The 25,037-nt window shown below is 43.7% G+C and overlaps 1 protein-coding gene across 1 annotated transcript in view; it reads left to right on the forward strand.

The window, feature by feature from the left end:
* Window positions 1-286: 286 nt before the first annotated feature.
* Window positions 287-25,037, forward strand: part of LOC149440765 (uncharacterized) — a 77,219-nt gene continuing 52,468 nt past the window's right edge. The window contains exons 1-3 of the mRNA XM_089658169.1: window positions 287-452; window positions 17,691-18,044; window positions 23,751-24,080. Coding sequence (XP_089514295.1) covers window positions 365-452; window positions 17,691-18,044; window positions 23,751-24,080 — 772 coding nt within the window. The 5' untranslated portion in view covers window positions 287-364. The remainder of the gene's footprint in view (window positions 453-17,690; window positions 18,045-23,750; window positions 24,081-25,037) is intronic.

Consider the following 25,037-nt stretch of genomic DNA (forward strand, 5'->3'; position numbering starts at 1 on the left):
TCAGTGAGGCAGTGTCATTTCATGAGACAATTTTTGATGAATTAGGGACGGGGCAGGGTAGGTCAGATATTTAGCCCTGAGCTAGGTGCATCACAAAATCCTTACCTAACATTACTTTCTGACATCTGGGAATTTTTTTTTTCGTAGTTATAGTTACAGCTATGAGGAAATATTTCTTTGCGGTTAATGCTGCCTGTTGGTTATCAGAAGTCACTCAGTAACTACATTGTAAGTGAAAGTAAAACTCCTTCCAGATTATTTCCAGCTGGACATGAACATCATGTTCATGAAGGATCGTGTTAGGATGAGAAGTGCCACGACTGCGATTTAATCTGGACTCCTTAGGAGGAGATCCTTGGCCAAAATGGACAACGAAAAGAAACAGAGATCTCAAGTCTCACGAGTATTTGGGACTCTTTTCTTCTTCTTTCTGTTCTTCTGCTCAGAAGCAGGTAAGTGATATTCCGTCTCTTCTTGTCTGAGCTCAGCAATTTGCAAGCAATCGTGAAGAGTTACAATGTCACTTTTTGTTGGAACTTGTTCTGTTTGCTTTCAGGCTTGAAGTAAGTAAATATCCGTTTTAAAGAAAAGAAAAGATCTGTAACTAGAAACATTAAATCTCTTAGTGCTCAGTTACAGCGAGTGTGACTTGCCAGGCGATTTGCCATGCGAGTTTGAAATCACATGGCAAGTCACACCCCATTAGAGCAGTCATATCGGTGCGATTCCGACTTTGCCGCACCAATTTATAAAGTAGTGAATGCGCTAATTCAGGTGCGACTTTCATAGATCTCTGTGTCTTGCAAGCCGCAGATGTCTTGCAAGTTGCCCCTCAGGTCGGTATGACATCCGACTTTAAAATCATGTGACTTCACTGGAAGTCGGATCGGCGTGACTAGGGACTCGGTTCACACTGCCACGACTTAGGATCCGGCTTGCGAGACCCCCAAGTCGCACGACATCCCATGTTAGTCAATGAGAACCATCTTAGCACTACTGAAGTCACTCCGACTTTTGAAAAGGTTCCTGTACTACTTCAAGGCGACTTCTATCCGACGTGTGCCCATAGACTTTAACCACTTCATGTCCGGACACTTTTACTCCCTTCCAGTCCAGGCACATTTTCAGCTTTCAGCGCTGTCGCACTTTGAATGGCAATTGCACGGTCATGCAACACTGTACCCATTTGAATTTTTTCAGCATTTTTTTGAGACAGATAAAACTTTATTTTGGTGGTATTTATTCACCACTGGGGTTTTTATTTTTTTTGCTATATAAATAAAAAAGTCCAAAAATTTTGAAAACAATTTGTGTTTTTCTTATAAGATTTAGCAAATAAATAATCTTTTCTTATAAATCTTGGCCAAAATGTATTCAATTATCTTTTTAGTAAAAAAAAAAACCCAAATTAGTTTATAAAAATTATAATTTTTCAAAAAAAAGTTTTTACATTTTTATTTTTTTTTTATATTATTATTTATGGGGGTTTTTTTTATCATACTGTCACCCTAGCAGTACAATGTCACCATGGTGACACTGTGCTACTTGTGGGAGGTAATGAAGATTTTTTTTTTACACTGATTGCTTTTACACCCATAAAGGCTGTAAAAGCAATCATTTCTCCTTCTCTCTGGCTGCATTCTTGCAGCCATTGAGAAATACTGTGTGAGCTGTGATTGGTCACAGCTTGTCACATGGTACAAGACTGTTGTGAATAGCCCTGTACCACGTGATCTCTGTAATCATTCACAAATTTCACATGTAGTAAGCAGTGATGTTAGAAGTGACATCTTGCTTACACCTATTTATGTGATCACTGATTGGCCAATCAGTGATCATATCATCGGGACCTAACACAAAGGTCCTGTACAGCGATTGGTGTTCCGCTGTGTCTGGATTGCGGTGCTGCGCGCTCCCAGGGAGTGTGCACAATCCAAAATATTGGGCGCCGTTTATGAACAGCAACCCGCTCCTGCACTGCCACCGTCCAGCCATTTATATACATAGGCCGGACGGGGAGTGGTTAATGGAAGTCACCTTTAAGTTGGCTCCCCATCTATATTGATGTGATTTGGATACAACATTACAGGAAGATTACCCAGGCATTCCCTGAAAGTCGCTTCAAAGTCACTTCAAAGTTGCATCAAAGTAGTACTCAAGTTGTCAGGAAGTCGCAGTTTAAGTCATGCAACTTCCAGGTCACAGTGGTGTGAACCAAGACTTAGTGCCCGGTCAAACCTGTGCGATTTGCGAATTGAAATCTAATGAATGTGAATGTCGGTGTCTTAACATGTGCGAATTGCTGCGGCGTGATTTCTAAAGTAGTTCTTGCCTTACTTTTTCTGCAGTTTTGTTGGGATTTCACATACATAGAATGTAATGGAAATCGCACTGCAAATTGCAAGAAATCGTCACAAGTAGCAATAAAGTCTTCAGAAATCGCACCTAAAATCGTACTGAAATTGCACACGAATTGCGTGATTTTAAATCGCAGCAGTGTGACCGGTGACTTGGAGTCCATTCACACTTGTACGACTTGCCATGTGATTTTGGGGGGGTCGCATGACAAGTCCCACCCCACGTTTCCCAATGAGTACCATTCAAATCTGTGTGACTTCAAAGTAGTTCCTGCACTGCATTGGTACGTAAATTGATTCAACTTTAGTCCAGTGAATGTAAAGTCAAATCAAAGTCGCACCAGTGACTTTTATTTTTTTACATAATGAGTGGAACTCCGCTTTAAGTCCTCATGCACACGGGGTGTTTTAATAACGCTGTTAAAGTCACGTTAAAAATGCAAGTTTTTCAGCGTTTTTTAGCATCTTTGCATTCATGTCTAGCTATGTTTTGCAGCGTTTGCGCTTTTATAGTTTTTTAACCCTAAAAAATTTCTAAAAAATGGTCCAAAAATGCCGGTTTGATGTGTTTTACCACCTTTTGCTGCATTTTACCATGTTTTTTAGTGGTAGAGCATTTTTACAGCTAAAAAATTCCTCTTGAAACCCACTAGTCCTGGTTTTTTTCCCAGCCATAAAACGCCAATTAAAGCCTATGTGCGCATGGACACATGGGATAACATGCCGGGGATGGGCACATAGGAGAACATGCTGGGGATGGACACATAGGATAACATGCTGGGGATGGACACATAGGATAACATACTGGGGATGGACACATAGGATAACATGCCGGGGATGGACACATAGGATAACATGCCAGGGATGGACACATAGGATAACATGCCGGGGATGGACACATAGGATAACATACTGGGGATGGACACATAGGAGAACATACTGGGGATGGACACATAGGATAACATACTGGGGATGGACACATAGGATAACATGCTGGGGATGGACACTTAGGATAACATGCTGGGGGTGGACACATAGGATAACATGCTGGGGATGGACACATAGGATAACATGCCGGGGATGGACACATAGGATAACATGCTGGGGATGGACACATAGGATAACATGCTGGGGATGGACACATAGGATAACATGCCGGGGATGGACACATAGGATAACATGCCGGGGATGGACACATAGGATAACATGCTGGGGGTGGACACGTAGGATAACATGCCGGGGATGGACACATAGGATAACATGCTGGAGATGGACACGTAGGATAACATGCCGGGGATGGACACGTAGGATAACATGCCGGGGATGGACACATAGGATAACACGCCGGGGATGGACACGTAGGATAACACGCCGGGGATGGACACATAGGATAACACGCTGGGGATGGACACATAGGATAACATGCCGGGGATGGACACACAGGATAACACGCTGGGGATGGACACGTAGGATAACATGCCGGGGATGGACACACAGGATAACATGCTGGAGAGGGACACGTAGGATAACATGCTGGGGAGTTTACTGGCTGTAGAAAAAAAATGCCAAAAGCCAAAAACAGCCGCTGTAGTAAAAAGTTTGTGAGAACCACAATCGGGCTCAGGGTAGGATTTCTGCTGCTGTTCCTAATTTTGAGATATGGATTGCGTGCACGCCGGAAAATAATTACACGGACAACTGTCCAGTACAACCACTTTCACATCATCTCATCTCTGTTTATTGCAGGGCGGTGCTTAACCTTTTATACATAGAAAACAATAGAATTTACGTCACTATTACGTAAATACAGTCATATTCTAAGAAGCATATTTTGCTTGGATGAAATATAGGAGAAATGTAGAAACTTGAAGCTTGCTTCTCGCCCGTTATCTTTTTTTCACTCCCCCTCACATTCTCAAAATCGAAGTAAAATCCTCTCAGTGCGAAGGGAGGGGTTGAGAACATCACTCTGAACACAACAAGTTAAGGAGGACTGCAAAGCACAGCAGACAAAATAAATATGTATAAAATGTGTATTTTAAACAGGAAACAAAATAGGCATTTTACCAAATCCATCACAGTCCCCCCTTAAAATGACTATTTTATTCTGTCCCTATAAAGCCTAGCTCATCTGTCCTTGGAACTCTTTTATGCTGCACGTTTGACAGATGATGACTATTTCATCACCTCCCTTGCCACAGACTTTGTACATAAGGAAGTCAGATGCCTACAAAATTGTGAAATTGCTGTTGACGGGGAGGGACCGTAGAGGAGTGAAAAGGTTTATCCTCTTCCATCACAAAAGGGTCCTCCTCTTCTTGATGGAGAAATATAGGTGTGCTGTTGTCTACAACCTTGCTTATTAACTCCTTTACAAATGGTAGAATACAACATACAATCAGAGCGAAAAGAACTAGAATTATTATTACCGTTACCCCTATTTGGGCGAGCACTTTTTGCCAAACACTCATCCAGCTAAAATATTGATCCCACGGGTCTGTAATACCTGAGTTCTTCTTCAGCTCCACTGACAGATCTTCTAATTTCTTTATAGCCAGAGTAACCTTACCATTCAAGCCAGTATTGTCAGGAATATATGTACAACATGTTTCGGTTCCTTCTATCATTTTACAGACACCTCCTTTATCATATAGGATGTAGGGGTTAACTGGTCAACGATTCCTTGGAGGACATCTCTGGTGTAATTCAAAAACCTCTGTTGCTTGTAATATATGTAATTTATCCAATCTACATTTTTATTAACAGTTATTATGGGGATCAGAAATTCGAAGCCTGCTTTTACTTGGTCTCTGGCTTTAAATTTATTAGGCACCCCCCTTGGGACTCCAATGGCATCTATATACACATGTGGATCAAAACTTCCGGAGGGAGCTGTTCGCTTCCTCCTGTGCCTAGATGCTGAGTCAGTGTGTGTCAGGGGTATTTTCTGTTAGGATATGGAGAGGCATAATGACCTTTGCAAGAACATACTCACCAGTCCAAATCCCTTCCAATCTGGTTCTAATCTTTTGGTCCCCAGTAATCATCCATGACACATATGTATACCTGGTCACTACTATCGGAACATGCTCGTTGTGTCAAGATCATATGGATTATGGTCATAGCACCACATGGGATCTATACTACAGAAATCAAAGATGAAAATAGCTACATGAGTGTTGGATGAGTTGTACCAAAATATAGTGGTGTCACCTATTTCGGTGAAATTCACCTGTTGAGCCTCTGTCAGACTCATAAGAAAAAGGATATACAACATAGTTGTCATGGTGTAGATGACACCTTTTCCTCAGGGGTTGGGACTTTCTTGCAGTGGGAGGCGTGTATCCAAGTGTTCTTCCCGGCCACTTTGACAGAAGTGGCTGTGGTCAGCAGAACTTGGAATGGACCATCATATCTTGGCTCAAGGGAATGTTTCCTCATAAATGTCTTTACTAATACCCAATCTCCGGGTAATAGGCTGTGAGTTCCTGTATCTGACTCAGAATCTGGAATGGAGAAAACACTTGGACATGGATACGGGTTAATTCACGTGATAATGCAGTCACATAATCAGCTAACACATCAGATTGTAATTGCAACTGTTGCGGAAAGTAACAGCCAAGTTTTGGGGCTGAGCTAAACAAAATCTCATAAGGGGACAGGGCATGTTTCCCCCAGAGGGTGTGTCTGACACTAAACAGAGCAATGGGCAAACTGTCTGGCCAACTCATGTTAGTCTCTTGGGCCATCTTTAGAATCCTGTTTTTTAGAGTCCCATTCATCCTTTCTACCTTCCCAATGCTTTGAGGGTGATATGGGGTGTGTAGGGCCAACACGACCCCCAGTGCTGTCCAAATCTCTTTTGTAAGGGTTGCTATGAAGCTGGACCCTGATCACTCTCTATCACCTCTGGGACCCCAAATCTACAGACTATCTCACTCAGTAGTTTCTTAGCCGTGACCTTGGCTGTCATGTTTGTAACAGCATAGGCTTCCGGCCAACCAGAGAACATGTCCACCACCACTAGGGCATATTCATATCGGCCACTTTTTGGCATCTGTATATGATCAATCTGTACCCTCTGGAATGGATAAGGGGTTTTGCCAGATGTTTCTGCGGTGTCTTTTCCGTCCTCCCTGGGTTGCATTTTGCACATACTACACACGAGGCGCAGTAATTTCTGGTTAAAGTAGTTATCCCTGGAGCCCAGTAATACTTGCTGATCAGTAAATTCATTAAGTTCTTAGAGAGATGTGCATGTCCATGTGCCCATTGGACAACTGCTGGATACATATGTTTCGGTAAACAAGTTTTTCCTTTCATCGAATGCAATTCTCCATCGTAGTCTGCTCCTTTATCACTCCATTCCAGCCTTTCTTCTGTATAAGCAGCCATTTGCATAGAGATCAGGTATTGCTTGTCAGATGGCACATGCACCACCAAACGTATCTGTGCTGAGGTCTCACTCTCCTCTTCGGCCACCTCGGACGTTTTTCGTTGTTTTTTTGCTGCTTCTTTGGCAGCTACATCCGCCAAGTGGTTCCCTCTGGCCTCTTGAGAATTCAGTTTACCATGTGCTTTAACCTTCAAGACAGCCACTTGGTCAGGCAGGAGCAGTGCATCCATTAAATCCTTGATGGCTGGGCCTTGTTTTACCGGTGTTCCAGCCTCTGGCTTTCCAGATGATACCGAAGTCATGAGCTACTCCAAAGGCGTACCTTGAGTCTGTGTAAATATTGGCTCTTTTTCCTTCTGCCATTTTACACGCTGTAGTGAGGGCTTGAAGCTCTGCTTCCTGGGCAGATAAAGTTGGTGATAATGCTCCTGCTTGTAGAATTTCAAATTCCGAGGTCACAGCATAACCTGTGTGGTACTTGCCTCCTTCATCTGCATATCTGGAGCCATTCACAAAAAGTGTGTAATCAGGGTTTTCCAGAGGAATTTCACTCACTGTAGGGAGATGTGTGGTTTCCATACGCATCATTTCAAGGCAGTCATGTGGAGTAGTGCAGGGGTCTCCTTCTTCACCTTCGCCTTCTTCTCCCCCCTCGAAAAATGGCAGAAGGGTGGCTGGGTTGAGGGTGAGACACCTTTGGTGGGTCACATTGTCAGGAATGAGGAGGGAGATTTGCAACCGTAGATGTCTGGCCGTGGACAGGTGTTGGGGTTGTACCTGATTCAGGATGGCAGCAATGTCATGCGGTGCCAGAAGAAGCAGGGGGTGTGCTAAAACGAGGTCTGAAGTTTTGTCCAACAGTGCTTGAACAGCGAAGACAGCTCTTAGACATGAAGAACCACCCCTAGCTACGGGGTCCAAATGGCAAGAATAGAACCCAATGGGTCTGGTTTGCCCTCCATATTCTTGAGCTAGGACCCCCGTGGCTTGACCTTGCTTTTCTGAGACAAACAGTTTGAAAGCTTTCTCATAATCTGGAATTCCCAAGGCAGGATCGGTGGATATTGCTTGCTTCAGCAGAATAAAATTGTCCAGGGCCTCGCTTGACAAGGTAAATGGCACAGACTTGAGAGCATCATAGAGTGGTTGCATAAGGACCAATGCATCAGGGATCCATGCCCTGCAGTAGGATATGAGTCCAAGAAAGGCATGCAGTTGTTTAGCTGCTTTAGGTTGGGGAATATCCTGGATTACAGCTACACGGTCCCCCAGTCTTGTTCGAGGATACTGCCATAAGGGGTGACACGGGTTTGCCCATTTCCTAACGAGAGTTGGGGCGTGGTGGTTGATGTTCGCGCTGCCCTTCCCGGGGGTCCCTGTCTTCTCTGGGATATCTTGGGGCTCTGCATTCTCTTCTAAAGTGTCCCCGTTTCCCACAGTTATAACAGGTGATCCTTTCCCTCTTATTGGACAATGGTGGTGGACGAGTGTAGGTGGGATCTTCGTCACTGACCACCATAAGGGGCGCTGGTTTTTTACCCTTTTTGGTTTTCTATGCCTCTGGCCACCAACAGTAAGTCAGACATCTTCATAGAGCGGTATTCAGGGCGGGCCACCATCAGACCTTTTCCTGATATCCTCTTTGAGCCCTGAGACAAAAGCAGTTGAGAGCATGTGTGTGTGTGCCTTTTCATATTGAGAGAAGCCCAGATCATCAAAGGCCTGTATGAGTCTGGCATAATACTTTTCCACAGACTCCCCTTTATCTTGGGTGATGTCTTGAATTGTGGTAGTCTGATCCGCCAATTTCTCCTTTGCCCAGTCGTGGAGCTGGGCACAGAACTCCACGCCTGAAGAATAGGAAATAACACTTGTCAGGCAGGCATCATTGAAGGCCGTCTGCATAACTGGCCAGAAAACATGTCCTGCTTTAATTTGGCATAGACTGAGCAGGTCTTTCCAAGCAGCTGAGTAAGTTTCTTGTATCTGCACTACCCTGTGATAAAAGGGCATTGGCTGTTTCTCTGGGTCAGGCAGACTCGTCACTAAAGCCGCTGCTTGTGATGGAGTAAAAGCGACATACATTACCGGTGCCCCTTTCGGTAATCTTGAATGTCGGGGCTGTCTTGTGTACTGTTCCTGTTTAGGTTGTAACCCACTGTGTATGGGTTTGGGAGTCAAATCTATTGGCGCCCTTGTCGCTTGCAATTGTTGATCATCCGACTCGAATACATTGTCATTCATGTATCCGGCTTGTGAAGGTGATACTTCCATATTGGGGAAAACGGGAGTGTGGTAGGAACCATCCTGGTTTAGAACAGGGAGAACTGGGTATATGCCTTATTTAGGCCTTCCGGGTGTACCAAGATGGCCGCCAGGCAGAAGTGCACTGGGCTGGACAGGAAGTGACAATACAGGTGCAGCAAGATGGCTGCTGGTGGGAAGTGTACTGGACAGGGCTGGGGTGGTGGGAATAAAGTAGGCGTTAGACGAAGGGCAGTGCTGTCCCTCCCCTCCTCCGCCCCACATTCCAACATAGGGCGGTGGTTTTAGCACACTTCCATTTTTAATTTTGTGATACACATACAATGTACAATCACCATTTTCTTGAATTTCTTCCAACTATCCTTCTTTATGCAACAGTTTTCCAGTTCTGTACCAAACTTCTGTCACGTTCAGCAAACCTTTATCACATAACATTCCTCTCTGTTGCTGCAATAATTTATGCCAGTCCTCCGGCTGAAGTCAGGCAACGCTGACCTTCAGCTTACAAACTTTCGCTACTTTAGATGACTTTTTAACTGCTTCACTTCCTTCTCTCCTCTTCACAATATCACATGCTAGCAATCCTTTCTGGCTTGGCTGTCTTCTGACCCATCTTCCCCCCCTCTCTCTGGGCCACCCAATTCGTATCCAAGCTCTTCTCACTCTGTTCTGTTCTTTCACCGTAGTCTCAGCTAACGGTTTCAGAGGCAGCGTGGGCAACTATTAGGTTAATATCCCTCCTCCGCTGCTTTCTGTCTTATCTCAGAACAAACAGTAATCCACAAATACACTCAGAACAGGACATTACACCTACACCCTCAGGGGTCTCACACCGTCAACCCCGAGTCACCGTCTGTAGACGCTTATCTCAAGGTTCCGTCTTCCAGGGGCCGACAGCTCACCTGGTCAGAAATCTCATTGCAACTTATCTTTCAGTCTACTGAGTTATCACAGTCGCACAGGACGACAGACACTGAACAAATACACAGTCAGCAGAGATCCAATGGCAGGTTCGTTAAACAGCCCCAGGCGAGAAATAAAAATTACCTGCCGCTCTCGATGACCTCTGGAAGCTGACAAAACTGGCAGCTAAGACTGGACAGAAACAAATCGTACAGTGGTAAGTATAAAAAGTACCTACCGTACTCTCAGGGGTGCGCAAATCCCTTTTGGTCTGTCCCGGCCAGCCGCTCAGTCTCTCGCGCGGACTTCCATCGGTCAGAACCTGGGACCCCTCGTTCGGCAGCCAGCTAAAAAGGTTGGGAGAACCACAATCGGGCTCAGGGTAGGATTTCTGCTGCTGTTCCTAATTTTGAGATATGGATTGTGTGCACACCGGAAAATAATTACACGGACAACTGTCCAGTACAACCACTTTCACATCATCTCATCTCTGTTTATTGCAGGGCGGTGCTTAACCTTTTATACATAGAGAACAATAGAGTTTACGTCACTATTACGTAAATACAGTCACATTCTAAAAGGCACATTTTGCTTGGCTGAAATATAGGAGAAATGTAGAAACTTGAAGCTTGCTTCTCGCCCGTTATCTTTTTTTTACTCCCCCTCACATACTCAAAATCTAAGTAAAATCCTCTCAGTGCGAAGGGAGGGGTTGAGAACATCACTCTGAACAAAACAAGTTAAGGAGGACTGCAAAGCCCAGCAGACAAAATATATATATACAACACATATATTTAGAAATATGAAAAAGTATAAAAGAATAAAAATAAATATGTATAAAGTGTATATTTTAAACAGGAAACAGAATAGGCATTTTACCAAATCCATCACAGTAGAAACATCCAGTGTGCATGAGGACTAAATATAAAACTGTTGATTGGTCTTTAAATGCAAGCCAAGCAGCAACATGAAATTCACTCAACTCCAGAAAAAACATAACAGAAAAATCCTCTTATCTTCAGCGCAAACATCATAAAGAAAACACAAAGTTCTTATGCAGGCCATAGTCGGAGTGATTTGCAGTCTGCAGTGGATGGCAGTGTCACAAATGTAGTGTGTTTGCATGCACTGGATTAGATGATACAGTAGTACCATGCATACCGGTTGCTGTGTGTTTTTGTATGCACTAAGCTTGGTGTGGCCCAGAGAGATTTCAGACCATTCAAAGGATCACATTAGAATCGCACAGCAGCACACAGCGACTTCCAGTGTGATTAATGGTGTGAACTGACCCCTAAGACACTGACGGAAGGGTTAACATGCAGTGTCAGCTGGGATCCCGGCTTTGGATAAAGCAGCTGACATCGACACTGGCAAGAGGCACAAAGAGGGAACCCCCTGACCTGGTGACAGGCCCGGATTGGCCATAGGGCACACAGGACATTTGCCCGGTGGGTCGGGGCCACCAGGAGGGGCAGGCGGGCAGCACATAGAGGAACCAGACCGTGCATTTCTCAACTGCTGCCACTGAATGCCCACTTTTCCTCCTCTCCCTCCTGCAGGCAATCAGTTGCTGCAGGAGAGAAATGCACAGTCTGAATCCTCTATGTGCCGCCCGGCTGCCCCTCCTATCCATCTCCTGCTGCAGTGGGCTCCTGTATGCTCCCCCCCCCCCCCCCGCAACCAGCTTCCCTCATCTCCTGCTGCTCTGGGCTCCTGTATGCTCCCCCCCCCCCCCGCAACCAGCTTCCCTCATCTCCTGCTGCTCTGGGCTCCTGTATGCTCCCCCCCCCCCCCCCCCGCAACCAGCTTCCCTCATCTCCTGCTGCTCTGGGCTCCTGTATGCTCCCCCCGCAATCGTCTCCCCTCATCTCCTGCAGCACTGCAGGTGTCCCCCCCTTCTCTCTCCCCCTATCTTTCTTTCTCTCTATCCCCCCGTTTTTCTTTCTTTCTTTCTCTTTTTCTTTCTTTCTTTCTTTCTTTTTCCTTCTTTCTTTCCTTCTTTCTTTCTTTTTTTCTTTCCTTCTTTCTTTCTTTTGCTCTCTCTCCTTTCTCTCTCTCTCTCTCTCTCTCTCTCCCCCCCCCCTCTTTCTTTCTTTCCTTCTTCTTTTTCTCTCCTTCTCCCCAGCCCCCCCCCTTTCTCTCTCTCTTTCTTTCTCTCTCTCTCTCTCTCTCTCTCTCTCTCTCTCTCTTTTTCTCTCTCCCTTTTTCTCTCTCTCTCTCCCTCCCCCCTCTTTCTTTCTTTCCTTCTTCTTTTTCTCTCCTCCCCAGAACCCCCCCCCCCTTTTTCTTTCTTTCTTTCTTTCTTTCTTTCTTTCTTTCCTTCCTTCCTTCCTTCCTTCCTTCCTTCCTTCCTTCCTTCTTTCCTTCCTTCCTTCTTTCTTGTTCTCTCTCCCCCCCACTCTCTCTCTCCCTCCCTCTCTCTCTCTCTCCTTTCCCCCCCTTCTCTATATTTCTCCCCCTCTCTCCCCTCTCTCTCCTTTCCTTCCCTCTCTCTCTCCTCCTCTCTCTCTCCTTTCTCTCTCTCTCTCCCTCCCCCCCTCTCTCTTTCTTTCTTTCCTTCTTCTTTTTCTCTCCTCCCCAGAACCCCCCCCCCCTTTTTCTTTCTTTCTTTCTTTCTTTCTTTCTTTCCTTCCTTCCTTCCTTTCCTTCCTTCCTTCCTTCCTTCCTTCCTTCCTTCCTTCCTTCCTTCCTTCTTTCTTGTTCTCTCTCCCCCCCCTCTCTCTCTCTCCCTCCCTCTCTCTCTCTCTCCTTTCCCCCCCTTCTCTCTATTTCTCCCCCTCTCTCCCCTCTCTCTCCTTTCCTTCCCTCTCTCTCTCCTCCTCTCTCTCTCCTTTCTCTCTCTCTCTCTCTCTCCCTCGTACAGTCTCTGTACAGCAGAGCCAATCAGGCATTCCACAGTGCTAACAAGGAGCATGTTGATAGGAGGAGACAGCAGAGTGACAGAGACAAGAACAGTCTGATGCTTCTCTTCTCACTGTCCAATCACAGGCCAGGGGAGGGACAAGACCTGTATGTTTTGCTTAACTGCAGCAGAGAAAAATCAGGTCTTCTTCCCTGTCAAAACGAAAAAGAATTCTCCTGCGCTCCAAGACTCAGACAGGTGGCACAAGATGGAACCAGGCCTGGGGAGAACGAACACCACTGCATAAAGGGCTGTGCAGCTCCAAACCAAGGCTGGGGAAGCCCAATCAGCACTGTAAAATGAAATAAAAAACAAGAAGCGCACCAGCCTTGCGCATTACCTCAGCGACCAAAATTTATTACTTGTAAAAAACATACTCACAAACAGCGAATAAAATCAGGCATGTAAGTCCTCTCAGGGACTTGAAGATAACATGAGTCCCATCAGGGGAATAGGTGTTCAGTACAGCTGACGCGTTTCGAAGGGAGTCCCTTCTTCCTCAGAGCTAACTGAACCATACGTGCACCCTCCTATATATACCCATATCTCTGGACTAAAAATAAGCCCTCCCTACCCGGGTTGGGCATTCTCAGGATAGTAGGAGGGGCCAAAATCTCATAAACTAACCATCAATATTTACAATGCCATTAGAGAGAGATATAACATATAAATTATAAAATGAATAAAATACATAGAGAACATAAAAAACCTATATAAAATATGTATCTTAAAAATATATATATATAAAAAAAAAAAAAAAAAAAAAAAAAAAAAACCATATACAGTTGTGACCAAAATTATTCAACCCCCACTGAAATTGAGTGTTTTGGCCAGTTTGACATTGCTTTTGATCATTCAGTCATCTTGCTTACATTTACATTAAAGAGGCACTTGTAGGTCAGACAAATATAACATAACAGTTATAATGAAATAACCACAAATGTCTTTTCTGTGCTCACAGCATTATCAGTTTTATTCAACCCCCAAGTGACATTCAATCTTAGTACTTAGTACAGCATCCTTTTACAGTTATAACAGCTTTTAAACGTGAAGCATAGCTTGACACAAGTGTCTTGCAGCGATCTACGGGTATCTTCGCCCATTCTTCATGGGCAAAGGCCTCCAGTTCAGTCACATTCTTAGGCTTGCGCACTGCAACTGCTTTCTTTAAGTCCCACCAGAGGTTCTCAATCGGATTTAAGTCTGGTGACTGCGATGGCCACTCCAAAATGTTCCAGCCTTTCCTCTGCAACCATGCTCTAGTGGACTTGGAGGTATGCTTGGGATCATTGTCCTGTTGAAAGGTCCAACGTCTCCCAAGCCTCAGGTGTGTGACGGACTGCATCACGTTTCCATCCAATATCTCCTGGTACTGAAGAGAATTCATGGTACCTTGCACACGCTGAAGCTTCCCTGTACCTGCAGAAGCAAAACAGCCCCAAAGCATGATTGACCCTCCACCATGCTTCACAGTAGGCAAGGTGTTCTTTTCATCATAGGCCTTGTTCTTCCTCCTCCAAACATAGCGTTGATCCATGGGCCCAAACAGTTCTAATTTTGTTTCATCAGTCCACAGAACACTATCCCACAACTTTTGTGGTTTGTCCACATGGCTTTTGGCATACTGCAGTCGACTCTTCTTATTCTTTGGAGACAGCAAGGGGGTACGCCTGGGAGTTCTGGCACGGAGGCCTTCATTACGCAGTGTGCGTCTTATTGTCTGGGCTGAAACTTCTGTACCCACATCTGACAAATCTTTTCTCAGTTCCTCAGCAGTCACACGGGGACTTCTCTCCACTCTACGCTTCAGGTAGCGCACAGCAGTCGAAGTCAGCATCTTCTTTCTGCCACGACCAGGTAGCGTTTCAACAGTGCCCTTTGCCTTGAATTTGCGAATGATGCTTCCTAAGGTGTCTCTTGGTATGTTTAACATCTTTGCAATCTTCTTATAGCCATTGCCCTTCCTGTGAAGAGAAATCACCTCTTCTCTTGTCTTCCTGGACCATTCTCTTGCCTTCACCATGTTTGTAACCACACCAGTAAATGTCTAGAAGGAGCTGAGTATCACAGTCATTTTAAAGCTGCCTAATTGGTGCTTATTATGCTTGATTGCTGCTCGGTGACATCCACAGGTGTTTTCAATACCTGATGGAAAGCACCTGTATGAACCTCTGTTCTTCAGAGTGGTAGTCTTTAAGGGGTTGAATAATTGTGGCAATGAAGAAACCACATAAGAACCATTTACTACTGTATTACATAAACAATTGATGTCATTTTAGTTGCATTTGGGTAGTTACAACGTCCTTGTAGGATTTGATTCTGAATACAATTCCAAATGTACACTATAGTCCCTAAACCCCTTTACAGCATTGGGGGTTGAATAATTTTGGTCACAACTGTATTGCATACGCCACTTGGTGTGCATCTAATCCCTCAATTTGACTATGACACCAGAGGAGATAATGGTCTTCCACAGTTATGAAACATTGTCATGTTCCGTGTTGCATTAGTGCACAATGTGTCCCATGGATACTTCATCCAGAGGACTTGTCATAACGCTGGATGGAAATATAGCGATCAATGTGACAATAATCATAGGTTCTTAATACAGATTGTTAATCACCGGATATTTTGATGGTTAAGTGTCCATAGTGTCACAACCCCATGTATATATATATGTCCAACCATATAGTCAAATCCACCCACACTCAGACCTTCAACCCAGAGCTGTGTGTTTTTTGTATTTTTTTGTATTTTCTACTACCAGGCAGCTGCATGCGTTTCATGATCAGATAATGAAGAGGATTAGATCAGAGCTCTTAGATCCACATGTATATACATTTACACACTCACAGACGTATACATCCACACTCCCACCTTCAATCCTGATGCTGTGTATATTTTATATATATAACTAAATATCACCAGGCAGCTGCATGCGTTTCCCGATCCATTGATGAAGGGGATTTGTAGTCAGCTGCATAAGGAGGACATGAACTTCCCTCATTGCTTGCTGGTTTACCCTGTGGAACGCACGCTACTGCTCCATGCTTCTAACTGCGCATGCGTGAACCTAACCTGCGCATGTGCAGAAGAAAAAAAAAAAAAAAAAAAAAACCAGGGGGGCAGATGTATCCTTATAGTATGAAGCAGTGAGTGGAACAATTATTACTATCAGGGCTAATACTAAATAACCATATTCCTTACACTCAGAACATTCCTGTTGATAACAGTATATGTAATGCTGAATACAGAGAATATATATATAAAAATTATGTATACATATATATATATATATACATACTTCAAATACATTCAATACACTAGATACATCAAATGTATTTGAATCGCAACCTAAAATTGGGATGGAACAGTAGAGGTCACTAATTGTATTCATACTTTCTGGTGACTAAATAAGAGTATGAATCTCCAGGTCATCATTTAAACCTCTAGGGGACAAGGTACCCAATGTGAAGATCCAAAAACTTTCTCTTCTACAGAGTTCTTGGTATCTCCTCCCACTATCTAAGTCCTTTGTGATTGCTTCTATTCCAAAGACTTTCAGTCCATCGTAGTTGCTCTGATGTGTTTCTCTGAAATGACGAGGGACTGAATATTTATCTTTTGCCAATTTTATATTACTTTTGTGCTCGCTAATACGTGTCCTAAGACACCATGAGGTGCGGCCTACATACAGTAGGCCACAGGGGCAAATTAAGCCATAAATGACAAAAGAAGTCCCACAGTTAATAAACTGTTTAATGGAAAATCTCCTGCCGTCTGTGCTCAAAAAATCTTTTTTCCGATGCCATATGACTCCACATGTGCCACAATTGGGAACGCTACATCTGTAGCTGCCCTTTTGGTCGAATAGCACTGACCATGGACCTGGGTTAGAAGTCTGCTGGTAGTTCCTTTTACGTACTCTGCTAGGCGCTATTATGCTCCTGAGATCCCTAGGTTTCCTGAAAATTAATGTGGGTTTATCAGGAAGTACCTTCCCTAGAGTAGGGTCGTTTTTTAAAATGTTCCAGTTTTTCGACAGAGTGTGTTTGATATCCCAGGCTTTGTTACTATATCTAGTACAGAAACGTACTACGTTTGTATTGCAAATGTCAGTCGTGGTCTCAGAATGGACACCAGCTTCCACGACAGTACAATCTATGGAATTACTATCATAAAGGGCTAAATATTTATTACATGCTGTTTGAATAAGCTGTGCATCATACCCTTTCTCCTCAAATTTCTTTTGAAGGATCAGACTTTGTTCCAAGTAGTCTTTTTTCATAGTGCACGTACGTTGTAGCCTGCAGAACTGTCCGAAGGGAACATTACGAATCCATTGCGGATGATGATTACTCTTGGCGTGTAGATATGAATTCCCCGCTGTGGGTTTGAAATATGTTTTTGAGCATATCTGACCGTTTATATCATGTCTTAATTCAAGGTCTAGGAAGACCAGATTATCATCATCAATAACATGAGTGAACGTGATGTCATACGGATTGTTACTGCAATGTTTAAGGAACCCCTCCAGCTGGGAATCTGTACCGTTCCAGATGATGATAATATCATCAATATACCTTCCATATAGGATAAGGTTTGCACTATAGGGGTTATTCGTCCAGATATTCCTGTACTGTGTGACAGAGCTGTGTAATTTTCAGAACTGCGTGGACAGAAATACACTTCATTTGGCAAGTGAACCAACTCCCTTCATATCTGTATTTCATATATGTATCTACCTGTTGTTTTTTTAACTACCTGTCATCCAGAAACCTGCATGTATTCTCTCAAGGTCAAAGAGAGTTTGTCTGTGTGTATTATTTCAAATGAACATTTATCTTTTTTTCTTTTCTTTAAGTATTACAAATCATTGATAATCCGTCACATGTAGAAGCACCACTAGGACAAGACGTGACGCTCCCCTGTATTCTAACTGACAGTGATCAGCCAGTACTGGATCTCGACCTACAAACAGCTTCAGTACGCTGGGATATGACATCACTGAATGGCACTGTGCGCACAGTGTACCTACTGACAAATCGCATCCATACAGTACATAGAAATAAGTCCAACATAGAGGAGAGGAAATTCAGAAGAGGCGTCGGCAGTCTCACCATGCGGGATGTCCTGGAAAGTGATGAAGGGGAGTACATCTGTTCAATTTATGTGACACCCTATAAAGTGACTTCCAAAATCTCTCTACAGGTGTCAGGTAAGAGACATCCATAAACTATGATCCACCAATACTGAAATGTACTGTACATCAAAAATTAACAAACATATAAATAAAAAAATAAACATATTATATATAATATTTTATATATTAAAAATTCAGCGGGTAAAATAAGTGTTGAATAGTTATAGTTACATAGTTAGTCTGGCTGAAAAAAGTCAAAAGTCCATCCAGTTCAACCATTAAAAAAAAAAAAAAGTTATAATCCTACACCCACAGTTGATCCAGAGGAAGGCAAAAAAAAACCAGCAAAGCACGATCCAATTTGCTCCTGCAGGGGAAAAGATTCCTTCCTGATCCCCCGGGAGGCAATCAGATATTCCCTGGATCAACTTTACATGTAAATGATATATCCAGTTATATTCTATGTATCCAAGAAAGAATCCAGGACTTTTTTTAAGTAATCCACTGAGCTGGCCACAACCAACTCTTGAGGGAGTTTAGTCCACATTTTCACAGCTCTCACTGTGAAGAAACCTTTCTGTGTTTGGAGATTAAATGTATTTTCCTCCAGATGTAAAGCATGCCCCCTTGTCCTCTGTGATGGCCTCAGGGGGAATAACTCTACACCAAGTTCACTATATGAACCACTGATGTATTTATACATGGAGATCATATCCCCCCCCCCTTATGTATTATACATGGAGATCATATCCCCCCTTATGTATTATACATTGTGATCATATCCCCCCTTATGTATTATACATGGAGATCATATCCCCCCTTATGTATTATACATGGAGATCATATCCCCCCTTATGTATTATACATGGAGATCATATCCCCCCTTATGTATTATACATGGAGATCATATCCCCCCTTATATATTATATATGGAGATCATATCCCCCCCTTATGTATTATACATGGAGATCATATCCCCCCTTATGTATTATACATGGAGATCATATCCCCTCTTATGTATTATACATGTAGATCATATCCCCCTTATGTATTATACATGGAGATCATATCCCCCCTTATGTATTACACATGGAGATCATATCCCCCCTTATGTATCATACATGGAGATCATATCCCCCTTATGTATTACACATGGAGATCATATCCCCCTTATGTATTATACATGGAGATCATATCCCCCCTTATGTATTATACATGGATATCATATCCCCTCTTATGTATTATACATGGAGATCATATCCCCCGTTATGTATTACACATGGAGATCATATCCCCCCTTATGTATCATACATGGAGATCATATCCCCCCTTATGTATTACACATGGAGATCATATCCCCCCTTATGTATTATACATGGAGATCATATCCCCCTTATGTATTATACATGGAGATCATATCCCCCCTTATGTATTACACATGGAGATCATATCCCCCCTTATGTATTATACATGGAGATCATATCCCCCCCTTATGTATTATACATGGAGATCATATCCCCCCCTTATGTATTATACATGGAGATCATATCCCCCCTTATGTATTATACATGGAGATCATATCCCCCCCTTATGTATTATACATGGAGATCATATCCCCCCTTATGTATTATACATGGAGATCATATCCCCCCTTATGTATTATACATGTTGATCATATCCCCCCCCCCTCATGTATTATACATGTTGATCATATTCCCCCCCATGTATTATACATGGAGATCATATCCCCCTTTATGTATTATACATGTTGATCATATCCCCCCCCCCATGTATTATACATATGAGATCATATGCTTCACTGTTGGGATGGTGTTTTTGGGGTGATGTGCAGTGCCATTTGACCTCCAAACACGGTGTGTAATACGGCATCCAAAGAGTTAAATTTTAGTCTCATCTGACCAGACTATATTCTCCCAGTATTTCACAGGCTTGTCTAAATGTTGTGCAGCAAACTGTAAATGAGCTTCAACAAGCTTTTTCTTCAGTAATGGAGTCCTGTGTGGTGAGTGCGCATAAAGGCCATGGTAGTTGAGTGCAGTACTTATTTTTTTCTTTGAAAAAATTGTACCTACTGGTTTCAGGACTTTCTGAAGCTCTCCACAAGTGGTCCTTGGCTCTTGGACAACTCTCCTGATAATTCGTTTCACTACTCTGTCAGAAATCTTGTGAGGAGCACCTGGTCGTTTACGGTTTTTGGTGAAATTATGTTATTTCCACATCCGGATTATGGCCACAACAGTGCTCACTGTAACAATCAGACGTTTAGAAACCCTTTTGTAACCAATGCCATCAGTATGTGTTGCAAAAATAAGGTTGCAAAGGTTTTGAGAGAGCTCTTTGCTTTGACCCAATATGAGATGTTTCTTGGTAATGAGACACTTTTTTTACAGGCCATCAGTTGAGACTGAACCAGCTGATATTAATTTGCACTGGGAAGGGGCAGGATTGCTTTCTAATTACTGATAGATTTCAGCTGGTGTCTTGGCTTTCCATGCCTTTTTGATCCTCCTTTTCTTCATGTGTGTACTTTTTCCCTGTGTCATTCCATTTTATTGCACATAATTTAATTTCTGAAATTATTTGTTTTGGTTTTTTTGTATGTATGGATTGCATGGGTTGTTACCGACATGTGGTAACAATTTCATGTCAATAGCACCTTTAGAAATATTTACCGAGAAAAATAGTGACCCTTCCAATACTTATTTTACCTGTTGTGTATGTATATATATTGCCAAACGTATTGGGCCAGCCCTCCAAATCATTGGATTCAGGTGTTCCAATCACCTCCATGGCCACAGGTGTATAAAATCAAGCACCTAGGCATGCGGACTGCTTCTACAAACATTTGTGAAAGAATGGGTCGCTCTCAGGAGCTCATATATATCATCAATTGCAATGCAAAGCGTCGGATGCCGTTGTGTAAAGCACGCCGCCACTGGACTCTAAAGCAGTGGACACGTGTTCTCTTGAGTGACCAATCACACTTCTCTGTCTGGCAATCCAATGGACGTGTTGGGGTGTGGCGTTTGTCAGGAGAATTTCATGCTCCCACCTTTGTGGGAAGAGTTTGGGGATGGCCCCTTCCTGCTCCAACATGACTGCGTACCAGTTTGGGGTGGAGGAACTTGACTGGCCTGCACAGAGTCCTGACCTCAACAGCATAGAACACCTTTGGGATGAATTAGAGCGGAGACTGTGGGCCAGGCCTCCTCCCCCGACATCAGTGCCTGACCTGACAAATGTGCTTCTGGAAGAATGGTCCAACCTTCCCATAGACACCCTCCTAAACCTTGTGGACGGCCTTCCCAGAAGAGTTGAAGCTGTTATAGCTGCAAAGGGCGGGGCCAACTCAATATTGAACCCTACGGACTAAGAGTGGGAGGCCATTACAGGTCATGTGTGTGGAAAGGCCGGCCGACCAATACTTTTGGCAATAAGGTGTATATATTCACTCACTGGCCACTTTATTAGGTACACCTGTTCAATTGCTTGGTAACATAAATTGCTAATGAGTCAATCACATGACAGCAACTCAATGCATTTAGGCATCTATTGGTGAAGGCGACTTGCTCAAGTTCAAACAGAGCATCAGAAAGGGGATTTAAGTGACTTTGAACATGGCATGGTTGTTGGTGCCAGACAGGCTGTTCTGAGTATTTTAAAACTACTGGGATTTTCAAGCACAACCATCTCTAGGGTTTACAGAGCATGGTCCAAAAAAGAGAAAATATCCAGTGAGTGGCAGTTGTGTGAACGAAAATGACTTGTTGAGGTCAGAGGTAAGAGGAGAATGAACAGACTAGTTCCAGATGATTGAAAGGCAACTGTAAATCAAATAACCAAGGTATGCAGAATACCAACTCTGAATGCACAACACATCCAACCTTGGACAAAATGGCAAATGGGCTACAGCAGCTGAAGACCACACTGGGTACCACTCCTGTCAGCTAAGAACAGAAAACGGAAGCTAAATTCCCACAGGATCACCAAAATTGGACAATAGAAGATTGGAAAAACATTTCCTGGTCTGAAGAGTCTCGATTTCAGCTGCAACATTCAGATGGTAGGGTCAGAATTTGGAGTAAACAACGTGAAAGCATGGATCCATCCTGCCTTGTATCAACAGATCAGGCTGGTGGTGGTGGTGTCAAGGTATGGGGGATATTTTCTTGGCACATGTTGGGCCCCTTAGTATCAATTGAGCATTGTTTAAATGCCACGGCCTACCTGAGTATTGTTGCTGACCATGTCCACCCCTTTATGACTCCAGTGTTCCCATCTTCTGGTGGCTCCTTCCAGCAGGATAATGCAACATGTTACAAAGCTCAAATCATCTCCAACTGGTTTCTTGAACATGACAATGAGGTCACTGTACTCCTATGGCCTCCACAATCACCAGCTCTCCATCCAATAGAGCACATTTGGGATGTGGTGCAACGGGAGATTCACATCATGGATGTGCAGCCGACAAATGTGCCGCAACTGCGTGATGTTATCATGACAATATGGACCAAAATCTCTGAGGAAGGTTTCCAACACCTTGTTGACTCTATGCCATGAAGAATGAAGGCAGTTCTGAAGGCCAAAGGGGGTCCAACCCGGAACTAGCAATGTGGACCTAATAAAGTGGCCAGGGAATGTATGTATAGAGGTGAGGTAAATCTTCCTCATGGGGAGGGAGACATTAGACAGTAGAAAAACAGCTTGCTGAATCAAGGTCGACATCTTCATGTATATTTTGCCTTCCTTGTCCCCTCCCCCATCAACATGCTAATTATTTTCTTTCAATGAACAGTTTCTATTTATATTACACACAGAATTATAGACCCAGTGTAATATCATGTCTCTGTGCTTCTCTGTGCAATGCAGGCAGATCCTGGCTGGTGGACTTGTATCAGTGGGTGGAATAGTGCTCCAGGGGCCAGATAAAATCAAGAAAAGGGCTGCATCCGGCCCCCAGGCCACAGTTTGGAAACCACTTTTTTTTTTAAGTCCGCGGAAGTGCGAAAAAAATCAAAAAACCTGTAATTGCACAAAAAACGTGCTAGTGCAAAATCAACACAAAAAAGTGCAATTAGGGGTGTGCTTTAGTCCACCCCCCAGAGGAGTAGGACCTCTACCCTGATCCCCCTGGGGCGCGAGGCTCCTGACAGGGACTTAGGTTTCCACATGGTCCGCCTAGCCAAAAGGCCTGGCTGACCCCTTTCCTTGTGGCTAGCCGAAGCCAGCCACCAAGTACTAGGTCAGGGGGCTCTCCCGAAGAGAGACCCCCCAGGGACAGGGGAGGAAGGAACAAAAAGTCCACACATCCTGCCCCTAGACTTCAGGGTAGGCCCGAGGACCCTCACCCTACCATCCATGAGAAAAAACACACACATAAGTGAAAAGTGATACAAATGTGGGAGAAAAATAAATTAAATAAATAAGTAAAAATAAAAAAGTGGCCGTGCAATTGTGCACTGGCTAGACCCTGAAACCTGTGGCATAAAAATTGCCCTGGACTTAGCCAGTTTGGAGACCACTGGACTAGATGATTCTGTGTGTCCTCCAGCCAGGAAATGAGGCGGAGCTCTAACTGACTTGCTGCAGCTTCTAATACACATTGTGAGAAGCTCACAGTGTGCAGATAAATCAGAGCAAGCCTTTTCAGTCCAGGAGAGGAACTGGTACAACTGTGCAAGCCTGAAGGTCAGATTTCTGTATCTTTGGCATATTTATGGAAAGAAAATCAGTAATTAATCATGTTTTTTTTCTTTGCAGCTAGACCAAACACTACTCTAACAGCCTATGAACTTACCATTGAACCCAACCATGAGAAATCTGTTGTGTGTGAAGTCAGCAGGTTTTACCCCAAATCTATTACGATAAGATGGTTTAAGTCCAGAAAAGGTTCCGGTGAGAGAAGAGCTCTGGATAAAGAGACCTGCAATAGTGTGCCAGACAAGAACAGCGATGGGACCTTCAGTGTGACCAGCCTCATAGTTGTAAAACCCTCCAGCACAGATGAGGATGGAGATGTATATTCCTGCATTGTGAGCCACAGATCCTTCAACAATGATAAGAATTTGAATTTTACTCTGACGGTTAAAGGTAAATAATAGAGAAATAGAGCTATAACCCCTCGTTCAGCTTTAAGGGTTCTGGGAGGCGGGGTTGGGTTTTAGGGTCATGTGACCTCCGTGATTTCCTGTCACGGGGGTCACATAATCGGGAAAGGTCCCGATCGAAAGAGGAAATCGGGACCTTTCTGTGAGTACCAAACGTGGGTGCTGGGAGCGCACAGGGTGCGCGCTCTCAGCACGTTTTTTTTAATAGAGCGCAAATGCATCTAGGCCCAGACGCAGGGAGGCCGCACATTTGCGTTTGGCCGAAGCCAAGAGGTTAAACTGACACCATATGCGAGAATAATACAGTATATAGTAAGCGCTCTCAATAATTATAGCAGCTGAACATTAAAGGAAAACGCATAAAAAGTCCCAAAATTCATATAAAAACAAAATGCAGCGCTTATAAAAGATCATAAGAAATAATGATGAAACACAGTCCAATAAAAAGGTGCTCCTTGATTCCCAGTGCAAATGGTAGAATTACACACTAACCAGAAAGCGTATAAGAAATACGCATGTGAACATATATCCTGAAGATTCCCCTCTCCTTTCTGGTCTGGTCAAGGAAATAGCTGGGAAAGATGGAGATCCAACGCCCTCATGTGGTGAAAGAATGGTCCAGCAGGTCAGAGAAGAATCAATCTAGATAAGCCTCCCCCTTCTCAGGAGCTGGCACAAGGATCACTTAGGGCTGTAAGGGTTGAAGAAGCTCCTCACAGGAGACACAGAGAAGCACTCATAGTGTAGTAGGTAAAGATTTTATTGGAAAACACAGGTGCACAGTAAAACATAACAGTGCCAAGCATGAATGAACACACTGACCCCTTAGAAATCAAGATGGCCGCCGGGCCTCCACGTGGCACCGGCGGCTTAGTGTCAACGGCGTCCTGGGCTCCAGCTGACGCGTTTCGTGCGCACGCACTTCTTCAGAGGTAGAGCA

Source organism: Staurois parvus, unplaced genomic scaffold, assembly GCF_062004578.1.
Source record: "Staurois parvus isolate SC_StPar_1 unplaced genomic scaffold, SC_StPar_1.0 ptg001054l, whole genome shotgun sequence".
Lineage (NCBI taxonomy): Eukaryota > Metazoa > Chordata > Amphibia > Anura > Ranidae > Staurois > Staurois parvus.